The following is a 27,175-nucleotide window of genomic DNA, read 5'->3' as shown; positions in this document are numbered from 1 at the left end:
AATAAAATGAGGCACAGCTGAGATGAGTATTTCTGCTCCAGCAGAAGCTCCTCTTTAAATATTGGAGTGCTTAGTAGCGACAGTGTGACTGTTTCTCTGGAAGTGGCTGCTTTGAAGGTGCATGGACTGGAGTCGGTAAAGGTCAAGGTTTTCATGATGAAGGTGGTCACACCAATTTCCAAAGAGGAGCATTGGATTAGTAATGGCAATATTTTTTATTTTGTTTGTGTTTTTCAAAACCAAGGATACTCTCATAAGTGCATTAGTGATAGATGTTATAGTTGTGACATCTGATCTGGGGCCATATATTTTGGGAACTTGGGAATTTGTGGACAAATTGCCATAAAAAAGACAGTGTCTGATGTATGCTGAGTATTGCCTGACAGTTGAAGCCAATAGTCATTTGTGCACGATGGACAGTTTGCTGGACCTTGCAACGGGCATGTTTCAATCTCTGAAGATTTTGCTGGATTGGGTCATTCTTGTTAGTGATAAGTACATTTCGCTTGGCGTCAATGACTGGCTCTAACAACAGTATGCCAGCCTAAAACTAGTCTGCATTCTGGTGCTCTTTCTTGCCATTAGTCATGACGGCAACACTGTAGATGGTGTTTCAGAGGAAATTCCATCTTGCTTCTGCGCACTGCTGTTGGCCACTAGCCAGGCACTTTTCAAGCATTTCTATGTACACCTTGTTTTTATCTGTTGTGGCAGGCGGCCGCGTCCCATACCCAGCTGGGACGACCCTTTGACACTGGATACAGGGGAACACCCATGGGCTACACCCTATGTTCCCTGGAACACTTGGTGGCAGCCCCCCTGGGTTGCATCGGGGCCACAATGGTGGAACACTGGAGTTCATCCCTGTTGGGCTCCATGGCCAACACCAGGGGAAGCTGCATGGCTTAATGAGCCCATGTGGGCTGGAATGCAGCCACACCCGGAAGTGTAGCCTGAAGTAGGTCAATGAGCACCTGGAGCACTTCCGGGGGTGCTATAAAAGGAGCCTGCAGCCACTACTCTAGGCGCCAGAGTTGGGACAAAGACGAAGCTGCCTGGGAGGAGATAGTAGAGGAAGAAGAGTGTGGTTTGGGGTGATTTACTTTGTGTGTTGTTTTGGGATTGTGTTGTGCCTGTGGGGATTACGGGGAAGACGTGCCCCAAAGGTGAAGAAAAAATAAAATCTTTTTGTTTATTTTACATGTGCCTCCGTTGTAAGTCTGTGTCGGGTCAACACCTATATAGCATCTTTGCCACACTGTGTAGGTAGTCTTGCCGATATTAATTCTTAGTTGATATTGCTTCTTGGAAAGATGGCATTTCTTTAGTTTGAGCTTTACCTTTGAGACATTCAGGGAATGGTCAGTATCACTGTTGTGAAGGACAGCCGGGTCCCATGCCCAGCAGGGACGCCCCTGCTGCATCTGTTCCGGGGGAGCCACCATGGGCAGCTCAATACCTCCCCCGGGACACTTGGTGGCAGCCTCCCTGGTGGACGATGATTCCCCAACCTGGCGCAGGGCTCCATGGGAGATGGAGTCCTCCACAGCCTGGTTGGGGGCTCGGATGGCCACCAGGGGGAGTAGCATGGAGTCAGCAGCCTGGCTGGTCATATCTTCAGCCCCACCCGGAAGGGCAATTAGGACCAGGTGGCCAAGCACCTGGAACGCTTCCGGGTGGGATATAAAAAGGGCCAGCCACCACCACTCAGAGAGCCAGAGTTGGGAGGAAGGAGGACTAAGCTTGTAGAGGAGTGGTGGGAGAGAAAGAGTGTGTTGCTTTGTGTTGGACTTGTGTTTTGGGACTGTGTATTACCTGTGGGTCACGGGGAAGACGTGCGCCCACGGGTGAAGAAGAAAATAAAGTCCATTGAGTTTATACGTGCCTCTGTGTCGTTCTGTGCCGGGTCGGGCGCTATATAGCGTCCCTTATTACACTGTCTGCATTGTGGAAAATTCTGGTATTGCATATGCTGTTTAGGAAGTTATGTCTGGTGATAACCAAGTCCAGCTAGTACCATTGCTTTGACCTTGGGTGTCTCCAGGAAGCTTTACAACAAGCCTTCTTCAGAAAATAAGTATTTGTAACACAAAGACTGTGATGGCAGCAGAACTCAAGTAACCTCTAGACAGTCTCATTCATTTTTCCTATCCCATGAAGACCTAACATGTTTAGCCAGGATTCTCGATCTGCATTCACCCTAGCATTGAAATCTCCCAAGAGGTAAATGTGCTCTGACACTGGGATTCTGTTAACAATGCTATCTAGGTGTTCATAGAACTAGTCTTTGACTTCAGAAGTGGCATTTAGGGTTGGTGCATCAAGGCACACAAGCTTTACGATACCTGCTGATGTGAAGAGGTGTAGAATGAGAACTCATTCTGTCTCACCCGTTGGAGGTTCAGTCATGCAGAGCAGGGTGTTCTTGACAGAAAAACCAACTCCTTCTTCCCTGGTTTCCTTGACACCTTTCCCCTGCCAGAAGATGGTATAATGTTCTTCATCCAGGGATCCACTGTCTGGTATCTTTGTGTCCTGCAGTGCTGCTATGTCAACATGCAGTTGACCAATGGGACACAAAGATCTGTTCCAATGTTGAAGACAGCCCGTGGCATCCAGCTGTATGCTAATTTAGCAGAGATTTATAATCTGTAACTGTCTTCTGTGTTGTGTGCACAAGTGTGAGGTGAAACTGGAGTGACCTCTCCAGTGCGCAGGCTTGGGCAACAGTATATGAGGTCCTTGTGCTTCCAAGACAACAGAGCCCCCCTTTCGTGGCTATAGGAGTTGCCGGAAGAAGGTTCAACATTTACATCCAGCTGCCTTTAGGACTTTGACTCCGGATTTTTCCTCAGGCTTAACTCCCAAAGCCTTTACCATGTCTGGGTATAGCTAAAAGGCAGCAGAGGTTTGAAATCAGAATTTTCCTTTACCTAGATGAGTGGTCCTCTCAGACTGACAAGCCCCATCTGTCTGAGGCAACTGGTTATGGCACCAGTAGAATGCCATTGCCCCTTCTCCTGTTATTTGAAATGGTCTTAGAAGTTATGCCACATATGAAGGCCAGGAGCTGGACTTAGTTGTCAGAGGCAATATGAGATGCACCCCATGGGAGCATTTATAGATGGTGTGAGCTTGTCCCCACCATCACCACAGGCTATGGCAGCTTTTGGAACCTTTGGGAAATTTGAAGGGGTAGTCTGAATATAATAGTAACACATACATTTCAAAAAAGTTTAATAAATTTTATTAGGAAAAAATACTTTGGTATCCTGCTGTGCCAAATGGTACCACTGCTGTACTTCCAATCTGTTTTCTTGCCCTTGGAAAGGTTATCTGAGATACTGGGAGTTTTGGAATTGGTGGATGGAAAGAAAGATTTTGTCTTTAGATTAGCTGGCTCAGCACAGACTTTATTATAGTAGGCAGCCAGTTGGCCGAGGTCGTCAGTACTGTGGCTGTGTCTGACTTTGTCTTTGAGTTTCTCTGTTTGTAATTGCTTTTTACCTGAGAACTAATCACAGCACTCTGCACCTCAATTTAGTAAAAATAAAAAATAAACTGAACTGAACTTAAATTTTATTGTCTCAGACAAAATTCAGAAAAGGTAAGTCATTCACAAATTAGACCTGTATTTAGAGTTTATGTAGGACGTAATACTTCACAACTAATGGATTGTATCTTGGAATTTGTTGAAAAAATCTAATTGTCTAGCAACTTTGACCTCTTGAATAAAAGAAAATGCATAAACAATTATTTATAAGGTGTAAAATCTGTATACTTTTAAGCCTGTTTGTGTTAATTGTAGCGAGATTGTCACTGAAACAGAGATGGCAACTCCTCTTTGCCAAATGAAAGGCACCTTTAGAATATCTGTATGCATAAGAGGGCATGCAATGACAACTGCCAGAATTAATTTCATAACATTGTAAATTAAGAATTAAGTGTCAATTAAATTTCTTTCATTCAAGGTATTTGTGGTGTAAGTTTACTAGGAAATGCGTAATAGATATTGATTGATGAATTCACAAACTGAAATTCATGACAATTGATTAGTTGTAACAGGACCTTGATGGTATAGATTGCTAAAGGTGGATGATAAGGAACATGAAATGCAGATAATTTTTGTATTGTCTCTTTAGAGAGTGACAGTTTATTATTGCTAAAAGCAAAAACTAGTAGAATGGATGCTTGTGGCCATTGATTAAATCATTAGCAATGACATTTTGAGTTGTTTTTTATATCTTACTAGCTGATTACCCAGTGGCTTTGCTCACTGAGTGCAAGGGAAAAAAATAAAATGTAGTACCTGTATTTATAAAATAAGCTTGTTAATTGCCAATTTTATTTTTCAACAAATAAAGAGCTCTTACAATAACATAGAAATCAATATAAACAACATTATTAACATCATTATCATAAGAGAATATGAAGTAATATATAAAAAGCACATTGCATATAAATATTAATTATTAAACAGTAAAATCTTCTTCTATAATACGCTACCGTGGCTGTTCGTTTGTCTGTCCAGGATTTTAAATCACCTGTAGCAAACTGTTTCACGTATTGACTTGAAATTTAGTAGACATATACTACGTGACGTCTACTATCCGCTTTCGGGGTGATGATTTATTTTATTGTAGAATCAACTCTCGGCAGCGCGTAGCAGGGCGGCTGTGCGGCGCATGCGTATGGGTGCTGTTCTCATTTCCTATCACCTTCGCTAATCATTCTTGAGGCAGATTGAGGACTTAAGTGCCAGATTAAGTGAAAGGTTAAAGAAAACGTACTAAGTAATTGCAACACAAAAACTAACTTAATCAGTTTTAACGCGCAAAGATGCCAACGAAAGAGAAGCAGCGGCCCGCTAGGGTGGAGTAAAGAAGATCTTCTCAGGAAACAGCAAGCACATCAACCTCTGAGCAAACAAATGCTAAACATACAGAGAAAGAGGATGAATACTATCAATGCTCAAGTCAAGTGTATTCACTGAACGTTATCATGCAGTGCGCCGTTACTGGTATTTTGATAAAAGAATTTGAACAACATATAAGAAGCGTATAAATTATTAAAGAGTAAAACATTAACATTTAAGAAGTAAAGATACATTGAGTACTACTGCAGTGCTTTTGGGTATACTACATTTTTTGTTTGCTCATTACGTGCATAAATGTATACATTTTTTGGTGTACCTACCCGAGAACACGCGACATATAACTGACCGTGGGAGAAACATGGATTCTAAACACGCGTTGAGTTCATCTGCTGGTGTCCCTTGTGGAATAACTGGTAATGTTTTTTGCAGAAATCTCCTGCGAGTAAAGCGACAGTACCTCCCATTATTTTGGTAGGATCTTTTAGATCTTGCATTGTGCGGTTCAAGGCTTCATAAGCTCTTTTATGTGCCATGGTGCACTCATCCCAAACTATTATCTTTGAATGTTGCAAGACTTTTGCCTTTCCAGAGCCCTTGCATATGTTGCAAATTGGATTTTCGTCATGAGCGAGGTTTAATGGTAATTGCAATGCCGAATGTGCTGTACGGCCTCCATCTAATAATGTAGAAGTGATTCCCCATGATGCTACAGCCAGAGTTATGTTACCATTCGGTCTTTCGGCAAGAATCAGGTTTATTAAGAATGTTTATCCTGTTCCTCTGTGGTCATACGTAATTTCCGTTTCAAACACTCAGACGTAATTCCGTTTCAAACGCAAAAAGAATTTTATATATATATATATATATATATATATATATATATATATATATATATATATATATAGATTACTATTTTTGGCTTCAATTCCCAATGACCTGAACCTTAATATATTTACTAGCAGTACGATGTTTTAAAAAAGGTTATATGACTTCATGCATGTTAATTGAAAGCTGACAGCTTTAGTTTAACTTACTATTAAATATGTTTGAATAGCATACCTACAGTATATGCTTTATGCAGTGCTCCTTATTTTAATTTCTTGGTGAAACAAAATTACTCAAAATATACCATTGATACTTAATGCATGACAGAATTTTTAACTGTTCTGAATACAAGTAACATGTATAACTCTGTTTGGAGTATGCATATTCCTTCTGTGTCCTTGTACTCCAGTATACTCTGCCATGCATGTGCATCAGAGGGCCTCCTTGCAGGCTCAGTCAAGGTATGTTTGATAACCCACCGAGATGGGAGGGGGAGTTACTGCTAATACTGTTTTCTCCTTCTTTCCCCACAATGCAGAGAAGCCACCCAGTGAAGGCATTTAGTTCTGCCCCTTCCGGCCCTGGCACCATAAGAACAAAGGCATCCCTGAAGAAGGTGTTGCTTTTTAACCAGAGCAACCTGCGAGACAGAGCTCCACTAAAGATTCAACAACCATCTAAATTGAGTGACTTCCAACTCCCCACTAAAGGGGCACACACCAACAAGCACTATTTCTGTTCTTTTTTTTTTTTTTGCTTTTTCGTCTTTGGATGAATAAAAGGGAGAACCCAGTTAGAGCGCCAACATTTTTTTCTCTATTTTGAGCTCTCTTTTCTGTACCTGGCCACAACTATCATATTTCAAAGCTGTAGTGGTAACTGTAGTAGTTGTATGGCGTATGTTAGGATATCTGTAATTAAATTGCCGTGGTATGAAAGAATGTGTGGGTGTTTTTCACTGTGCTTGCTTAAGGGCTAATGTTTCCTCTTGGACAGGATCATAAAGTGGTTTGAAAGAAACATATCTGAAAATACTCTTTGTAGATCATACACACTGCAGCTTAGCAAGTGACCATCAAAACATTTTAAGTTAAGAATCTCTTACCTTATTACAGCTTCTATATATACACAGAGCCTTTATGGTTAGAACTACAATACTGATGGTAATGCAGAGATGAAGAGTTCCAAAAGCTATATAGAGTATCTTTATTCCAAGTAAAGAATCCTGTTAAAATATTAAAATAATAGATCACTCCATCTATAATGAATTAATCCAATTTTCAAGATTCAAAATTCTGTTATTCTCATAAGAATTCAATGAAATTCTTGAGCCATAGTAGTCTTCCTACATTAACATACGGTAAGGAGAGAGGCAATGGAGACAGTAAAACAGAACGCTGTAGAGCCAAGACTACTACACCTGTGACAACAACAACAAAAAGTGATTTAATTAAGTATTACTTGTTCTCTGTACAGGATAACTGATCGTATATACTTAGTGAAAAAAGAAACAGTTGAATTATCTAAAGACTTATATTTTTAATTAACCCTACACAGTTTAATTTACAGGTGGGTCTTGGGATATGGTGAATTAGAGTTACGAAAATTCCATAGATATGATTGAAAACATAAAACCCCCACTTTTTTCAACTGAATTTTAGTTTGTTTTGATCCAGCAGCCTCCATTTTTTTACTTACATAAAAAGAAAAATATATGCATGTGCTTCCTCAATTATGTTAAAGCTTTTGGTAGAATGAAACATCAGAAACTGATATAAATACTGGACAAAATAGGTATGTCAAGTCACAAGCAAAGAATTATAGCCAGTTTTTTCTGGACACAGAAAACAAAGAGGAGGCCAGATTTAGGAGAAGCAGGAGGCAGAAATTAAGGGAACAGTTAACTAAGGATGCATACTATCACTAATATGTTTAACATATATAATGTATTCCCGCCCTGCGGTGGGCTGGCACACTACCCGGGGTTTGTTTCCTGCCTTGCACCCTGTGTTGGCTGGGATTGGAATAATGTATTCCTGATGAAACCTGCATTAGAGGCAAAGGGTGGGACAAAGATAAATGGAGAAGAGATTACAAACATGCACTAGGTAGATAATATTGTAATTCTGGTATCAAGAATACAGAATTTGCAGAAGATGGTAGGATGGATCTATAAAGTATGTAAGGAGTATGGAAATGAAATGGATACCAAAAAAAAAACAAACTAAAAAACTGATTAGCTGGAAGAGAATATCACAGATAAACTTAAACAATTAGAGAAGGTGAAGAAATGTAAATAATTTGGAAGCTGGATTACAGATCCAGAGAATTGCTAGAATGAGTTAATAAGAAAAAAGGTAAAGCAAAGGAGATTTTCTTGAACTGCAAAGAATGAATGTGAGCAATAACCTTAAAAAGAAATTGCTAAGAAGATATATCTTTCCAGTTTCAAATTTTGGTCATGATACATGGGCTTTTGTAAGAATTAGTAAGAAGCTCAGAAGCTTTGAGATTTGGTGCTACTGAAGGATAATGAAAATTAACTTCACAGAGAAAGTAACAAATGAAGAAGTGATATAAAGGAAGGGTACAGAAAAGAGTACGGTGGAGGATAAGATGAGAAGAACAATGGGATTCACATGACATATGTTGAAGGGTTCAAATAGGACAAAGGCTCAATTAGTTACAGTAGGAAGAATAGACAAAACCAGAGACAAAGCCAGACGAAGAAGAATGTGAGGTGATAATATAAAACAATGGTCAGCACTGATAGAATGGAGGGATGCAAAAAGAAAGGCATAAGGGAAGGTGGAAAGTTGTGGTTGCCAACCTTCAGATTAAATATGGTACATAAGAAGAAGAAAAGACCAGCAAGTTTCAACTTGCATACATTCTCGCAAAACTGACACTAACATTTTGCAGGTAATTTAGCGATTGTGAAATACAAAACTTAGAAGTTTTTTTATACTTTAAGGACATTTTGGGGCAGAAAACAAAGACCTTTGCTCCCTAACACTTCATTCACACTCTCACATTTACCTGTACTTTTTTTCTACAGCTGCACAGCTGATGTAATCCATTCCTCACTGGAAAAATCAATTCTGTTTATACCTTTCCTTCTTGTTACTGTGTAAGAGTGCAGTATGTTTTTAAAAAATGTGTCAGGATGTATATTTTCATAAGAAGGTGCACTAAAACACACCATTCTGCACATCACTTTGTTTTCTCAACCTGAAAACAACTTCACGGTAAGTCATTGCCACCAACTCCTTTGCAGTTACTTAACAACCGCTTTATCATAGTTGAGGATATATGCAGTTATGGTGATTTTGTATTTAACTAGAGACCTTTATATAAAGGCTAAACGACAAGCAGACACCTGAACAATTAATACATGAAAATGCTCCTTTCTTTTTTTTGTGAATGGTACGATTTGGTTGGAAATGAAACAATTTATTTGGAAAATGTTTTTGTGAAGTGAAACACTAGGTTTTGCTGCAAATTAAATTTTGCACTGTTCGTTTTGCTCATCTCTAGTCACCATCTTATATAGTGTCAACGCAAAGAGATGATGTGTGAAATTTCTAACAATCACATGGTAGCAATGTGAAGCCATCTCCAACAAATGGTACAAAGTGATGATGACCATCAGGAAAAAGTAAATAGTTTGGTGTTATCGTGTAGCTAATAATATAGTCAAGATCTTAACAAGCTCAGAAGCAAAATTAAATTGCACAAAAAACTACGTAGAAATCAAAAATGCCACAAAATAATAGATTAACAATCGATTACCTGAATTTGTACTTTATGGTTTAGTGGATGATTTTTTAAGTTTATATTGATATACCAGAGCAGTACCTAAATCTAATAAAGCATGTCTCTCTCTGACTAGAGCCTGTATTTGTATATTATTGTCAAAGCATACTGGGAAGGTATAAACAAATGCAACACCTATCAGTAAAAGTGATAACTCATTTACTCAATTCCATGGATGTCTTATACTCCTTATATAGTCCAAAAAAAGGTTTGGGATCATAAAACATCAAAGCTTATTTCACTCTTTTTCTTGCAGTTGGTCTTGTACCCAGTTTCTATATCAAAATAATAACCTCTTTCAAAGTTTACACCACAACAAAGCTAGCCGTATTATCTTTAAATTATTCAAAGAGACCCATAGTTTCAATTTATGGCAATCTTATGTGACATAACCGAGGAGATGCAAGGGGCCCATTACACATGCATTATGTGTCTAGTAATCACATAGCATCATAGTGATCAAACAGATGAACAAAAGAAAAAAGAAAATATTATTAATGTCTTCCTGACAGAATCTGCTTTTCTACTAGGTCTTCCTATTCAGGCTGAAATATTTGTCTGTTTCCACCTCTAAAGTATGACACCAAGTTCCTTTTTCTCACAACCTGTCTCTCACCAACCAGTAGAGAAGGTTAATTACTTTTGTACAATGTTAATATTACGACAGACATATACTAGACACAGTATGCCAGACACATGGGAAACATTTTGCCACTTCTTAAACAGCCAGGGACTAAAATGTTCACTCTACACATGGTACACATCTCATTGCCTGATATTAATAAAAGAATAGTCTTCTATCAGTGGCAATAACACTTAAAAAGTTAAATATAGAATTGATTATTTGACTAAATAGCAAACAACCTTGGAATGTAAATTGCCTTATCAAAATGCAATTCATTAGCTTTGTACTTACATTTAAACTGTGGTAAAGATTTTGACACACTTCAAAGGTATAATTATCAAATTTCCTGTATGGCCATCTTGAATATTCATCTTTTGTTGTGCAGTAAAAGTAGGGTTTACGAGGTAATTCAATGGACAATAAAACTATGTTAGCAACAGCACAGCCAGTACATATGATGTTCTTGATTAAACATAGCAAAACCTGAACAAGACAAAACAAAATAATAAACTGTGAAGATGTTATCAATTAATTGTTTTTTATTTTTTTTACATAGCACCATTGACAGTATAAATCATCTCAAGGTATTTTAGTGAACTAACACATTGCCAGGACAGTATAAACCTGTCAAGCCATGGGCAAAATAAAAACCAATACAAATAGAAAAATGCAGTATTTAACACATACGTTTGAAGAGTTTTGAAGAGGACCATACACCACAAATTGAAAAAATGCACTTTGGGTGAAGAGAAATAAATTGAAATATATAAAAATATAGTATAGTGTAGGGAGAATAGTACTAGACAACAAGGTGAAGAGACTGGGTACCATTTTCCTGAATGCTGAATTTGATGGAGCCCTACAAAACAGACATAAACAGGTTTCATTGTACAAATAATGACTTTCAGCATATCAGTGTGACACAAACAGAACTATTTATTAAGCATACTAAAGGCTGCTACTGTTAGTGTAATCTGGAAATTCATACAGACTTGAACACTCAGGATATGGCTGTACCTGAACCCCCTGACTTTTCCATTGTCTTTGCCATGCCTCTAATTGAAACAAACAAAATTCCATGGAAGTTCATGCAGTGCAGTACTCTCAAAAAACTGCCAGCCAGTAAAAAACAATTAAAAATAAGTATTTTATTTGGACAAAATGAGGCATACAGGAAAATAGCACATTTCATTTTACAGCAACAATGAAAGATGTTGTTAACTGCTCTGTAATTGATCCAATGCCGCCTACAAAGAAAGGCAGAAGATTATAATACATAATATAAAGAGAAAACGGACCCTTCATTTTTTATATTCAACAGAATTCCAATACTACAGTCTTACCATAGCATAGTTTTATATTTTCTTGTGAATGTAACTTAAAAAAAAAAAAGAAAAAGTTTTTAATGACACTGAGCATTAAAAAACTAAATCGTTAAAAGTGCAGACTAGTTCTGGGTTTCACTTGCCATCAGTTTTTATGTAGTAACAGGCAGGTTGTCATTCTGTCTCTCTTTGTACGGAGACTGTGCTCTGAGTTGCCACAGTTAACATTTACAAACGTTTTTGTATTGTTTCCAAGCAAGTGACATTGATTTCTGTGATATAATCGATATGACAACTGCTGATGTCTATTAGCTATGTTTCTGAATTTGGATTGCTTCTTCTTTTTTAGCTGTACAATTACATTAGATGACCTGTTACAGTATCTTTTTTAATGTCCCCAGTACTCCTTCCATTTCGCATCTGTTTCTAGTTGTGTCAGTTGCATGATCAATTGGTGGCATTGTACCTTTTTATAATTTTTTCACAATGTTTTCTTTGGTTAATGATCTCTCTCTCCGCGAATCCAAGAGGACCCTGACATTTTGACACACTGTAGATTGCTGTCTCAAGGCCATCTTCCCTTATAGAAAGATGACAGAGAATGCAGGAAAGATTGGCAGCTCTTCTGATTTATATTCGCAACACCCAAAATTAATCCATTACTATGTCATGATCTGAACTTTATTTATTTACTTTATTTGTCCCATACATTAAATAAATAAATAAACACTGTGGGCTGAACACACACTAGAATGCCTATGAAGCAAGAATATTAAAGAGAAAGTAAAACTTTGGACCTGGCTGTCATAGTCAACAGTGAGGCATTATGCAGATGTATTGCCATTGGTATAAAGAAGCCCCAGTAGCGTTTCTTGACAAACTTCTGTTGAATTTATTGGCTGAAAGTCCTCAGTGTTGGTGTGTCAGAAAGAGAATGTGCAGCATTGTTCATAATGGCACACAGTTTTGTTCTAATCCTCCCCTTTGCTACTACCTCTAGGGGGTCCAGAGTGTGTTCCTTAACTAAGCTTACCCTTTAAATTAGCTTGTTGATTCAGTGGGTCTCTCTTGAAGTGATTTTACCAGCCCAGCACACCACAACTTTGAAAACTGCACTGGCCATAACAGAGTTGTAGAAGATGTGGAGGATGTCACTTATTTATTGATCCACCTTCTGATTTAATCTCTTTTCAAAATGGCTGCTGCAGTCAATACATACTAGAGTTGGGAGATGTTTTGACATAACTAGTGGGACAAAGAAGTCTGGGTTGCGGGAGAGAGAGAGAGAATGTGTTTAGTGAATATGGTCTGCTGGGCTAGTGGCCAAACTACTCACTCTTGGAGACAGGTGTCAATACTGAACTGTAAAGCACTTTGAGCTACATTATTTGTATGAAAATGTGCTATATAAATAAATGTTGTTGTTGTTGTTGTTGAACCAGAAAGTGTTATCATTAACATGCTGATTCATAGGGAAGGACTGGAAGAAGACTGTCTATAGAATCGGAGCACAGGTAATCTGATTATTTAATTTAATTATTGTTTAACAAATTAAATAATAATTTGTGGACACAAAATGTAAAAACCAAAAAATAGTACTAGAACAAATGGTTAGCCTAATACACACAGGGGAAAAACCTCAAAAGAAGAACTAAACTTTAAATGCATGTCCTAGAGGATTACCTGACTATTATGATTCAGGTAGGGTTGTATCCACTGACTCAACCGTATTTTCTTTTTATATAAACATTCTTTTGTTTTTTTGTTTTTTTAATAGTTTGTAAATATTAATTATTTTGCTTTCTTTGTATTTATTAATATTATTAATTATAGTCCTTTATATCATATTCTTTGTGTCTTGTATGTTGATCCCATGAGAGGGATCAGAGGGTTGACGGTGCCACCTGACCGTGCAGCCTTGAACTATCCCATTACTATTTAAAAAGATACTGCCCATGCAATGGCTTTGCCATTAAGGTTGTTCTCCTGTTCTTTGGGTTTGTGTTTTGCATTTTGTGGATTCCCTGGTTTTTGACTTCTCAATATTGTAATAAGGTACAGTTTTGGGATTCTGTTCTGGACTTGTTCGCTATAATGCTTTGTGTAATAGGATATAATTGTACCCAAGGATTATTGTGAGCCAGGTGAACAGGTGATGAAAAGGAAGCCAAAAGATGTGGTCAAAATGAGGAACGAACAGTCAAAACCAGGAAGACAATAAGAACTGAGAGGAAAATGCAAAGGGATAAAATGAAAGCAAAGGTCAAAACCAGAAACAAGTTGTAACCAAAATAGCAATCCTACAAGCAGAGCCTACATGAATAAGAAACTAACTACCACTAAATAATGCACAAATGTTGTATCGCCAGTCACCAATTTATAACTTCATGTTTTGTGAGGTCAGAAACTTGAAGAACATGATCACATGACCAAACTCAAGATGGGTTTGCATAAAAAAAATACAACATTAAATTATCAAATCAGTAATGAAATGATGTTAAAATGAACAATTCACACATGAAAACCACAATACAAGTAAAAATATACATAGCTAATTATGACAGTTTACCTCTTTGGTTTGGACTGCTGGTGGAGTGCAGGTCTGGCTTTCATTTTTAAGGTTTGTCAATCAGTTTGGGGTAAGTTAATAGGCAGAATTACAACAACAACTTATAAGAAAAGGAGCCAAGAGCACAGAGATAGGAGAGTAAAGAATCTCTCAGAATCGATGCCCTAATAATGTAACTGGGGGTTAAGTGGGGTTTAAATAGGGCAATCTAGGCCACATTGACCTTACTGTATCTCAATTGGGAAGCAAGATTATAAACAGGAAATAAAATAAACTTAAATAAGTTACAAATTTTTACAAAATAATTAACAAGAAAAAAATTAACAGGAAAAACTAAAAAAATAATTAGTAAACTGCCAACATTCTTGGTTGGAAGAGCAACAATGGGAGCACTCTCTTGAATTAAGCACACACAGTACAAAACTAATTAAAATATTAAACTTACCATGCAGGGACTGTGGAATTTGTCAGCCAAGAAGCAGAAACATCCAACAACAATAAACTAAGAGTAATAAGAAAAAGAGTGTTATAAGAGTGTTGACAACAATGATGTACGGTATTTATTCTAGTCATAATATGAATGTTTGTGGTAAATCTTACTAAGACATTTCAGAGTATCTCACAGTGAGCCACTTCATTATTATAGTCCTTTCTCCTTGAGATGATAATTGACTGCACACCTCCTCAAGCAGTTTGATTTCAGTAGACATATTTGATAAAATGCATTTCAATAAGAATAATGTTGGAAAGATAAGCATAAAATGTAAGTAATTATGCCTTCAATTAAGTGCATCTAATTTCAGAAATTATAGTCAAACTGTGCAAAATAATGAAGAATGTTAAATGTTAAAAAGGGTGCTTGAAAAAAGTCTACACATAGAGAAAGAAGAAGGTGTTCATTTAAGGAAGCTTTGTACAATTAACTCAGACAATGTAAAGGTAAATTTAAATAATCCATCCATCCATTTTCCAACCCGCTGAATCCGAACACAGGGTCATGGGGGTCTGCTGGAGCCAATCCCAGCCAACACAGGGCACAAGGCAGGAACCAATCCCGGGCAGGGTGCCAACCCACCGCAGGACACACACAAACACACCCACACACCAAGCACACACTAGGGCCAATTTAGAATCACCAGTCCACCTAACCTGCATCTCTTTGGACTGTGGGAGGAAACCGGACGCCCGGAGGAAACCCACGCAGACGTGGGGAGAACATGCAAACTCCACGCAGGGAGGACCCGGGAAGCGTACTCGGTCTCCTAACTGCGAGGCAGCAGTGCTACCACTGCGCCACCGTGCCGCCCAATTTAAATAATATTTTTACCAAATAACTTTGTTTATATTAAGCACTGTTATGGAAAGATTTGTTCACAATATAAGGTGACTCTGAAATGGCACTGTATGAATGAATGAGGTGGTTGTGTGCACAAGAAGGTGCCCTGTAGAAGTAGTAGTATTGCCATATGTAAAGAATAGAGTGAAATTCTTGGCAAGTTTTTTTTGCTGGTTCTGATTTGATGTTGGTTACTTAAGCTCTGGTCACCATAGCCTAATGTTGATTGAACGGATTTGATATGGATGAATACATGAAAGGACTGACATATAGGTAATATGAATTGATTTGGGCACACAGACCACCGTCCGAGCCTCATAATTCTAGGACCGTAGGTTTAAATCATGGTCTGGCCATAGTCTACATGGAGTCTACATGTTTATCCCATGTGTGTGTTGCTTTTTTCCCTTGTACTCATGTTTAGTGCCCAAAGACATAACAGAGATAGAAGTCTAAATTAGCTTGTTATGTCTGAGTTTGTGTGTGTGTAAAAATGCCTTGTGATGGATTAAAATGACATCCACAGTTATCTCCTCATTGTGTCTTATACCATCTCTGGCTTTCCATGAATCTGAATTGGAATGAGTAAGTTTCTAAATAGATGAATAAACTCCTGTTATTTTAATGATTATCAGATATATCTTGACTTATTGACACTTATTACAATGTCATGAATATTGAGTAAATGTTTGGACAAAATTAAATAAATAAATAAAAACACAATGATATGTGAGCATAAATAATGTAATGTTTCATAAAATATGTTTTTGCTGCTTATTACTGTATGCATTTATTTAATTACTAGCTGTATTTCCTGGTTTTGTCTGGGAAATTTTCGAAGACAATGGGTCTCGGTTATAGTGCCATTAGTTAGTTGGTTAATTTATATATATATATACACATATATATTATGACAGGCGGCCGGCTCCCATGCCTGGCCGGGACGCCCCTGCTTCATATGTTCCGGGGGAGCAGCCATGAGCCCCTCAATACCTCGTCTGGGACAATTGGTGGCAGCCTCCCTGGGTGACGATGGTGCCTCAGTTTCTCGCAGGGCTCCATGGGAGATGGAGTTCTCCACAACCCTGTGGGGATCTGGGGTGGCTGCCAGGGGGTGCTGCATGGATCCCGGAGCCAACCTGGACACCTCTACAGCCTGCCCAGAAGTGCAATTAGCAACAGGTGATCAAGCACCTGGAGCACTTCCGGGTGGGCTATAAAAAGGGCCACTACCCACCACTCAGGAGCCAGAATCGGGAGGAAGAGGACGAGGTTGCCTGGGAGGAGTGGTGGTGCCAGAGGAAGGATTGGATTGTGTAGTTGGTCTTAAGTGCTTTATTTGGGACTGTGTTGTGGCTGGAGGGATTACGGGGAAGATGTACCCTCCAGCTGAAGAAAAATAAAAGTGCTTGTGTGTTTTTACACGTGCCTCTTTGTTAGTCTGTGCCGGGTCGGGCGCTATATAGCGTCCCTTTTACAATATATATATATATATACAGTATATATATATATATATATATATATATATATATATATATATATATATATATATATATATATATATATATATATATATCCATATTACTAACCGAGAATGCTAAACCGGATGATGGACGCAGGCACATCCGGCAATGGGGCGTAGCTGCAAAAAGACGTACTGCGCAGGCGCAAAAAGAGTCCGCGAGGGTCGGCTGAGGAGCCGAGAAAGGCGGATAGAAGAGGGCGAGAGAGGCGGATGAGGGGCCGCGAGAGGCGGACAAGACCACAGAAAAAAGGAGTGAGCACAGGAAAAATTGAGAAATGAGGCGCAAAGAGCACCGAAAAAAGGAAACGGCACATAAAAAAGTATTCAAACGCAAGCAAAGCACGAAACACATTGCACACGAAACTAGACCCAAAAAAAAAAAAAAAAGAGGCTCGCGCACAACAGCAAGGCACCCCCCCCCTACAGGCACCGGACGGGACACACACCAAGAGGGGGATTCAACAAGCCCATGGAACACAAAAAAAAGAACACAAAACCACCCCACAGACCCTACAAGCAAGGGACGGGACACACACAAACAGGAGGATTCAACAAGACACAGGAACACAAAAAGAAAGAAGACGCTCGCGCGACAACAATCCTCAACCAAGAACCCCCCCCCCCCCCACACACACACATCCATAAGAAGTGACACCCAAAGCCACATATTCTAAAGTGAACATCAACACCTTCACAACAGACAGCATAGGTGTCAGCATTGGTGGATCTCCTTACAATAAAGCACTATTGACCGTTCAACTTCAGAAAAAGAAACATATTAACAGTGACTGCGATCCTTCTTATTACTTATCCATATTTCGCATGCTGAGAAAGAAACAAGTCATGAATACACGGTCACGGGTACAAAACGAAAAGGAAAGGATAACAGGAACAAACACACGAAAACGAAAGAAACAACAAAATAGACGGCTATGCAGCATAGGTTGATCTCATTACAATAAGGCACTATTAACCGTTCAACCGCAGAAAAGGCTCCATATTAACAGTGAGTGCAATTCTCCTTATTACTTATCCATATTTCTAAAAGAAAAAATGTCTCGACTCCAAAAACGCAAAGCTCAACTAAAGCTTCTAACTAACGATGTACCTAAAAGTAAAAACTTTATGAACTGCATTACATCCTACAATGGTTCATTTGCTTTTGCATATACCGGAGTAAATATCAGGCCACCAAAAGGCAATGGCCCATACTGCTTTCGCATATGTGCACAAATACTGAATCGCATTGGAACAGTGCACCCTAAAACAAATCAACAACGCAAATATGCACAAATCTACATCCTAGATCCACATGACGCAAACTATCAATCAAAGTGCTGCATCGCAACAGGCACGGATTCAAAACGAAACACCTCCCGTCTCAGACATACGTTAATGGCAGCGAAGGCTACAACGGGCTTCTCACACAGCACAGGCAAATCGATTACAGTTCCAAAACAACACGTCCCAAATACTACACATGCAACAACGCGCCTCTCAAACGGCACAAGAAAAACATACACCAGTAAAATTCATTCGGATTAATGAATGTCATTTGCAATCATTGTCATTCAGTTCACTTCCCTGAAGAAACAACTGGAAATACAAGTTATACATTTACACGTTGTTGTCAAAAGGGTCAAATTAGACTGCCTTCTTTACATTCATATACTGAATATCTACAGAGGCTTATAACTGACGATGTACCTGAAAGTGAAATCTTTATCAACTACATTAGATCCTACAAATCGGTATCCACTATGAACATTAACGGTGGCACTGCACGTGACATCCGTCTTGAAAAAATGTTGTTTATTGATGAATGTTCAATGGCATGAAGTCACTTACTCAACACCATTCATAAAATTCTACAAACGTTTATGAATAATAATATTCGATTTGAAGGAAAGGTACTTTTATGAGGAGGAGATTTTAGACAGTGATTAGCTATTCTTCCAGATGCCATGCACTCAGCTATTGTTCAGTGCACCATAAAATACGCAGACAATTGGCATTGCTTTCAAAAGATACAGTTAGTAAAAAAGATACGATGTCCAGAACCAGATCATAACAATTGCTTATTACAACTGAGAGATGGTGCACTCACCAATACAGATGGACTTCAGCCACATATTATTACAATTCCTCAAGCCTTTATCTGCGACAACTTAGTTACAGAGACATTTCGAACAGCAATCTCATTAGACCAAATGCCCCTTTTAACACAACGCACTATATTATGTCCAAAAAATATTAATATGGAAAACATTAATACCCAAGTCATTCCATTACTTCCTGGAGAGACACAACTCTTTCTAAGCTCTGACAAACTTGACTCTGATCACAACAATAACCATCTTAAATGACCTTACAAGTTCTGAGCTGGAATTACCTTTTACACTTACACGGCGTGTACAGAGAAATTTTCAAATAAACCTTTACACTGTGCCACACACTTTATTGTTTGCTTTCTATTTGCATCATCTACACCGTCACACTATTCTATATCTCATTCATACATCACGCTCTTTGTCATTCCCAACACCAGGGGTTGGCGAGCGAAGCGAGCAGGGGGCGGAGCCCCCTAGTATATATATATAAGGAGAGGGAGACATAAATCTTCAGTCATCTAGTGTCACATTTACTTCAAACACTTCAGATGCAGACTTTGATGGCAAATTCAGAACTTCTCAAATTAAAGTAGCTGCTTCATACAGCAATTCTCGGCAACTTTTTTTTTGCACTCATATCCTCAACAGACCCACACAGTTACAACTTTGAAGGTGCACTGCACTGATGCTTTTCAGCTTTGATGGATGAAAAATAAGAGTTTTCATTTCATTGTGAATTTTATGCTGAGCTTGACATCACTGAAATAAATAAATGGAGACATAATTTAAAATGTACATCAATAAATAAGTAACACAAACAAATTTCATGACATTTCTAATTATTTCTGCTCACATATCGTAGTGTTTTTATTTATTTACTAGGGGGGCCAAGCCCCCTGGCACCTTTGGCACCCAACTCTCAGTTGTAGTCTAGTAGGCCGCCCCACTTGCAGCCAAAATCACGAAATTCTATAAATATGTAAAAGAAAAATTAATTATTAATTAACGGAGTAAAATTCATGAAATGAGAATAAAAAATTTACTCTCTTACCGATTGGAGTATTCTCGTTAAACTGAGGTCCACTATGCTCAATTAGTATTTATAAGAGACTAAATAAATGATCAATTTCTTTTAACTGAAATTCTTATAGATAAAAAAAACTTTTTTTTAAAAAAATGACTCATTAAAATAACAGGAAAAATCACTTGAAAACTAAAGTGGTATGTAATGGGTTATTGTAACTCGACCTTCAGCTAACTAAATCACCTAAATACAAATGACTTTCTAGATATTTTAGTTTATAATATAAAAACGGAATAAGAATCTGAAAATCTAACAACATCACATTAAAGTTTGATAAAGTCCGAAAAGAATGATACCAAACATATATATGTAGGTTTTAAAATAAGCCAGATTTAAAGTGTGACCAAAAATGTGACATAAAATTATTGCAGAAAATCATTGCACTTTTATATATATATATATATATATATATATATATATATATATATATATATATATATATAGAGTAGATTGTCACATTTCACATTGTTAGCCTTAAATAGAAAGGGCTAACAAGTTTAAAAGGGATGAACAAGAGATGAACTGTATCCAAGCAGAAAGCTGAACCAACGGTCAGTCATATCAAACATCAACACTTAAATCTATTTCTAAATCTATTAACATCAGGTGTGACTTAACATGGGCCACACACACTGACATTCTTGTGAGGAAAAACAAGGCAGAGCCTTTTTCATCTCAGACAACTGAAGAAATTCAGAGTGCCTAAAAAGAGTGAAAAAGTCCTTCTGCCATGCGGCTATTGAAAGTAAACAGGCAGGATGCATCACTGCCTGGTATGAAAATGGCTAAAAAAGGATCATACAGACCTGCAGTGCATTATGGGTATATCACTACCATCTCTACAGGACATACTGTATATTGTATACGTACAAAAAGGTGCATTATTAAGGTAGCCAGGATCATAAAGGACTGCCTGCGTTGCCTCAAGTCAAGGACAGAAAGACTAAGTTCCATTTCCCAGGCAATAAAAATAACTAATAGTCAATCTATTATTTGTAATTAACTATTTTTATTATTTAATAATTATTTAACAATTATTAAACCTCTATTACGTGTATGTGTTATACAATTACAGTTACAGTGAGTATTTTTGATCTGCACTTTTAATATTTAATATTTATTTTTAATATATACTTTTTATTTTATTGCGCAGTACATACAGGTTGCTCACTCAGCTACATTTTACAGTATACACTTGTGTGTGAATATGTGACAAATAAAATCTAAATCTAATGTAATTTAAATCTGTACCTGAAAATCTTAGTAAAAGAAATGAAAGCAAAAGCCAGGAACCAAGAATTCTTAATATCACAACTAGCACATGCACAAAGATAAGATTTTTTTTGATTATATGCAAGCTCAGATAGTGACGCTTCTGATGCAACCATTCTTTTATTGGCACAATGATGTTGTCAGTCACAAACCTTCTGGGACCACATACCGTACCAGCCATAATCGCATCATTATGATGGCAAGACAAAATGGCAGTGCCCAGGAAACAACAAAAGTGATGCAAAATATTTTCTATTAACTGAAAACTGAAATCAAATTCAGTTCCTCAAAAACCCAAAACGGGAATTACACATTAATTAAAATGGCTTAAGCAAACTTACAAAATTTGCTAACCAATGTACAGAATCATATTACAAAATGCATTTACTTATTTGCATATTTATTATTATTATTATTATTTTTCCTGAAATGTTCTTCAATGCATGTATGGTATATTTTCATGGAAAAACAAATTTGATATCTGCATTTTAATTCTGTTCTCATGACTTGATTTTCTGACAAATATTTAAAAATTAAAAAGTATGAGTTATACCCCCATCAAATGGAAAATTCAGTATGTTCTTTCTGTTTTGTTTGCAATATTGATAAAAATGTTTGGTCATTACAAGTTAAACCAAAATTAAAATTTTGTTACATTCAGAGTGTGTTTTAAGGGATAATAACTATGTATGTCAATAAATAATGCATTTAACTTTTTTTTTAGTATATCTTACCACAGAGCCAGCCCAATGTGGCGTATCAAGCCATGGGGTTTGATTTCTAAGAATTAACCCAAAGGCAATGTTCACCATTCCAACCATTATTTGTATTGCCTGTAAAAAGACACAGTTAAAGTCACATTAGAGTCCATCTCTTTATCCATTGTCTGAATCTGCTTTCTCTGGTGCAGAGAGTTATTCTTGGCAGCTGAAAGCTAGACAGAAACCAGTCATGGTTAAGACATCAGGGTTCACTCACACAACAATCCCTGCCACCCCACCAAAGCTTCATTTTGTGCCAATATAAAATCCAATTAATGTAACATGCACAAATTTGCATGGCACTAGAAAATCATGAGGGGAATATACAGATTCATGCCAAAGTAACAGATACCACTAAAAATAAACCTCTGTGGTCCAATGATCCTAGAAGTATGGCAAAATGTATTTATTAGATTAGGATAAGAATCCTTTAAAAATTCTATGTCCTTCTTGGCTTTTAGATGCTAGGAACAATGCACTATTGACAGAGATAGAATGTAGTATACTTGTAAAGAAGGGTCGAAGTATTATTTTGGACTTACCCCAAAGGTACTCAAGTTTCCACTAATTATTTTCTCAAATGCTTTTGAAACATGGCAGAATGAACTGCAGCACAGTGAATAGCACAGCTGGCAAATTAGGGGACAGGCATTTTCAGTTGATGTAGGCTTTACAGTTATTGTGACTTGTTCAGATGTTTTCACATATGACAGTGACATTTTCTTCACTTGCTGAAAAAGCAAACAAACAATTATAACATATTGATATACCTGACTTGTGTAAAACAGGTTTGCTACCATCTCTGTAAGAAATATAACAAATGACATATATATAAGTACGTAATTGAGATTATGTTGGTTTGGATATGTGCAGAGGAGAGGTGCTGGATATACTGGGAGAAGGATGTTAAGGATGGAGCTGCCAGGTAAGAGGAAGAGAGGAAGGCCCAAGAGGAATTTTATGGATGTGGACATGCAGGTGATGGGTCTAACAGAGCAAGATGCAGAGGACAGGAAGATATGGAAAAAGATGATCCACTTTGGCAACCCCTAACGGGAGCAGCCGAAAGAAAAAGAAGAAATTGTTCAAATGGATTATTTTTATTTTTCCTACCTGAAACCTACCAGGCTCTTTAAACACAGCTAATTTATGGCATTATATTTTGCACTTGCCTATCCAGTGGCCAGCAAAATGAGCACACAGCTGTGAATCTGATACATACACCTGTTGCGATAACTGCATAGTTGCATAATCGCATTTACTTTATATGACTTGGCCATTTTAAATAATCATTTGAGTTCACAATTTTACATTCAGATATCACAAGTCACTTTGCTTCTAAAGTGTCATTACTTCTTCCCAGAGGGAGAGAGAAACAGATGGGGGGGGGGGGGGGGGGGGTAGGAAACCAAGCCCACATCCTACAGAGAGACAGACACATCCTGCAAACAGGTGAATGCATGCTGTAGTTTAGTTTTTGAAACTGCACTTCCCAAACATTAACCATCAACCAGTTACACCAGCATACAGGGCCAGAATAACCCAATCGAGTGCCACTACAATATGACATCTCTGTTGTAAAACAACAAAAGACTGGTGGAAAATAACAGTATAAAAAAAAATCAAGTGAATAACTCCACTCTGCAAGCTGAATATAAAGTACACACATGATTTCAAGACATTAAATGAGGAAGATCATGACGTAGAAGATAAATAAATACCATATGACTAATTTTAGGAACTTGTGTTAAATTGGCCAGACCAAGTGTTCTCAAACTTTTTTTCTCCTATACCTTACTCTCTCCCCCTAATTAAACATTAAACCATTCCAATCTATAAACTGGCAGAATAAACTGGTTAGAGCAAGAAGGAGGTACTGAAGCAATGTGTGCTGTTACATCCCACTACCGTATACTCTTTTATAGAATTCAGCCAGTTTGCGTGCCCCCTGGAATTTCTCTCTGAATTAGACTGCAAGTTCCAGGCATTTGTATCTGTTCTTTTAACTGAAAGTGCTATGATTCTTTATATAAAGCACCCAGAAACACATAAAAAACTTAAAAGAGGTCATGATTTTTTAAATGTGATAGATGTGTGTCCATCCATGCTCTTAGGGGTAAGTTCATGTAAGAATCCAGTTCTGCTTACATATTCTTCAAAACATCTTTCAATATATGTTTTCCAGCCATACACCTTATCTATTATACCAGTGAGCCACAAAGCTGTTCGTCTTACCATCTGTAATTGAAGTTAGAAGCTTCAGCCTGTTGAGTTGTTAGCTTGTCCATATTAAACAAATCCATGACCTTGGAACCTTGAAGTCCTTCAACATATACTAATGAAGTGTTTGTGGATCTTTCAGCATACTCAGTAGTAGCATTGCAAGCATTTACTGTTTTCTCTTTTCATTCTCTATTACTGAAATTGTCACTGCTGACATCAGGCTCTGAAATATTTTGAGATTTTGTTTCTTACTTAGTACAGGAATATCAACCTGCGTGAGGAGGATCTCTGAGAAAATGAGAAGAGATCTACAGGGGAGCTGAAGTACTGCATGCAGTGGAAAGGCAGAGAAGATGGGAGTCAGGAACTCTGACGATTCATGTATGGGCAGAAGATTGTGATGAGTTGGCCACAGGTTGTAAGGTGTGCGAGAGAGTATAATGCCTACCTGTTTATGTTCTGAAATTTGTTGTCAATAGATTGCCTCTTCTTCCTCAGGTGTAAGTGTATTATTATGATATAACTAGAATTAATTGTATTTATTCAAATTAGAGTGGCAAAAAATTAAAAAGACAATTGTTTATCAGAATTATTTTTATGACAATTATTTGTCAACCACATTTTTAAGACAGTGAAAGCTCTACTGTCACTTTAATTATTGCAATGCCAATAAATTTTTTTTTTCCTTAAAATCATACAATAATAATAATAGTTCATTACAATTATATAGCGCTTTCAAGGTACTCAAAGTGCTTTACACAGTGGGTGAGGACCCACTTTCACTACCACTAATGGGCAGCATCCACCTGGATGATGCGACGGCAGCCATCCTACACCAGTACGCTTACAATACATTAGCTGTTTGATGGTGAAAGGGTGAGAGATAGTTAGCCAATAAGAGACAGGGGATTATTATGGTGCAGAATTTCCAGACCATGGTGGACAATTTAGCAAGGACATTGGTATACACTCTATTCTTTATGAAGGATGCCAGAAATCTTTAATGATCACAGAGTGTCAGGAGCTCGGTTTTATGTCTCATCTGAAGCACAATACCCTGGTCACTGCAATGGGGCATTGGGATCCACATTCAGACCACAGGGTCAAAGTGCTTTGAGCGATTGGTAATCACCCACATCAAAACCTCCATCCCAGATGATCTAGACCAATACCAGTTTGTATACCGGAACAAACAGATTGATTGAGAACACCATCTGTCTGTCTCTGCATAATGCCCTATCACACCTGGAAAAGCCCAACACCTATGTTAGGATTCTTTTTGTTGACTACAGCTCAGCATTTAACACCATCATACCTAGCCAGCTAATCAAAAAACTGTATGCTTGCTCTCTCCATATGCAACTGGTTACTGGATTTTCTCACCAACTGCCCCTAATCTGTCAGGTTGGACAAACACACACACCCTACCTTTACCCTGAGCACTGGTGTGCCACAAGGTGGTGTACTAAGTCCCCGCCTCTGCAGACTCTTCACCCATGATTGTCAACCCATCCACAAATCAAACATTATTGTTAAATTTGCAGATGATATGACTGTAATTGGGCTTGTATCAGATAACAATGTAGCTACATATAGGGAAGGGGTTCAGAACCTGACAGCATGGTGTGACATCAACAACCTGGTCTTAAATACCAAAAAGAGCAAAGAAGTTATACTGGACTTTAGAGTCACTAAGAAGACCAATCACAGTCCGATAACAATCAATGCAGAGGCTGTGGAGACAGTTGTCCAACTTTAAGTCTCTAGGAGTCACCATCTCAGAGCATTTGATCTGAGCTGACAATACCATGAATGTAATAGCTAAAGCACAACAGTGCCTCTGTTTTCTGAGGAAGCTAAGGAGAGCTAACCTCCCCCAGAAGCTGCTGGTCAATTTCTATAGATGCACTATAGAGAGCATATTGACTAACTGCATGATGGGCTGGTGCACCAGCTGCACCAAGGCTTCTAAAGAAGGGCGTAAAAACAACAGAGGTCATCATCAGCACTGAACTGCCATCACTCGAACTCTTGTATAAGACAACAACAACAACAACATTTATTTATATAGCACATTTTCATACATAAAATGTAGCTCAAAGACTGGCTGTGTGAGAAGGGCAAGAAACATTATCAAGGATAATAGTTGTTCTGGAAATTTTTTGTTTGAGCTCCTCCCATCAGGTAGATGCTTTAGATCAATCTACATAGAATAAAAAATAGCTATTTTTTCTGCCATAAACTTTCTGAACTCTGAATCTCCTCAGTCTGAGATCATTTTGATTGAATATGTGTAATAAGCTACAGTATATTGGTAATGTGCAATATACTGATATAATACAATACTGTATATAATATGCAATATACTATTCATTATTAGGTGCAGTAACAATTTATACTGCTGCATTGGGCAATAATAATTTGCTCTGGTTACTTGATCACTTAAGACTGTATATGATATATGTGAAAATATTTGACATATTTTGTATGACTATTCTTGTTTTTCCATTTTTTTCACTTGAATTCTGTTCTTATATTGTTAATTCTATTCTATCCTTTAAATGCACCTTTGGGGTTAAATGAAAGTAATTTGTTGTGTTACACAATGACAATAAAGTGCTTGAACTTGAACTTAAACTACTGGCCGGGCCCGAATCACATTTATAAACAGTGAGCATCTGGCTACCCAGTGCGGCCTTAGGTGGCAGTTCTGTAGGAGACTTTAGCAAGATGATCCTTTTTTTTTTAAATGGTAAGAGGTGCACTTGAACACAATACAGTGTTAGCTGTGTTTGCCTTTTTGACTATCTGTGTAAAGATTGCATCA

General features: G+C 37.7%; 1 protein-coding gene across 1 annotated transcript in view; it reads right to left on the bottom strand.

The window, feature by feature from the left end:
* The window catches only part of LOC114646132 (uncharacterized), a 44,264-nt gene that overhangs the window by 6,338 nt on the left and 10,751 nt on the right, over positions 1–27,175 (bottom strand). Inside the window, exons 2-6 of the mRNA XM_028794137.2 lie at positions 22,668–22,856; positions 22,099–22,197; positions 14,482–14,538; positions 10,434–10,625; positions 6,807–6,926 (exon numbers count right to left, since the gene is read on the bottom strand). Coding sequence (XP_028649970.1) covers positions 6,807–6,926; positions 10,434–10,625; positions 14,482–14,538; positions 22,099–22,197; positions 22,668–22,844 — 645 coding nt within the window. The 5' untranslated portion in view covers positions 22,845–22,856. The remainder of the gene's footprint in view (positions 1–6,806; positions 6,927–10,433; positions 10,626–14,481; positions 14,539–22,098; positions 22,198–22,667; positions 22,857–27,175) is intronic.

The sequence above is a fragment of the Erpetoichthys calabaricus genome, chromosome 2, assembly GCF_900747795.2.
Source record: "Erpetoichthys calabaricus chromosome 2, fErpCal1.3, whole genome shotgun sequence".
NCBI classification, from domain to species: domain Eukaryota; kingdom Metazoa; phylum Chordata; class Cladistia; order Polypteriformes; family Polypteridae; genus Erpetoichthys; species Erpetoichthys calabaricus.
The sequence above is the reverse complement of the archived record's forward strand: the minus strand, read 5'-3'. Positions and strand labels throughout refer to the sequence as shown.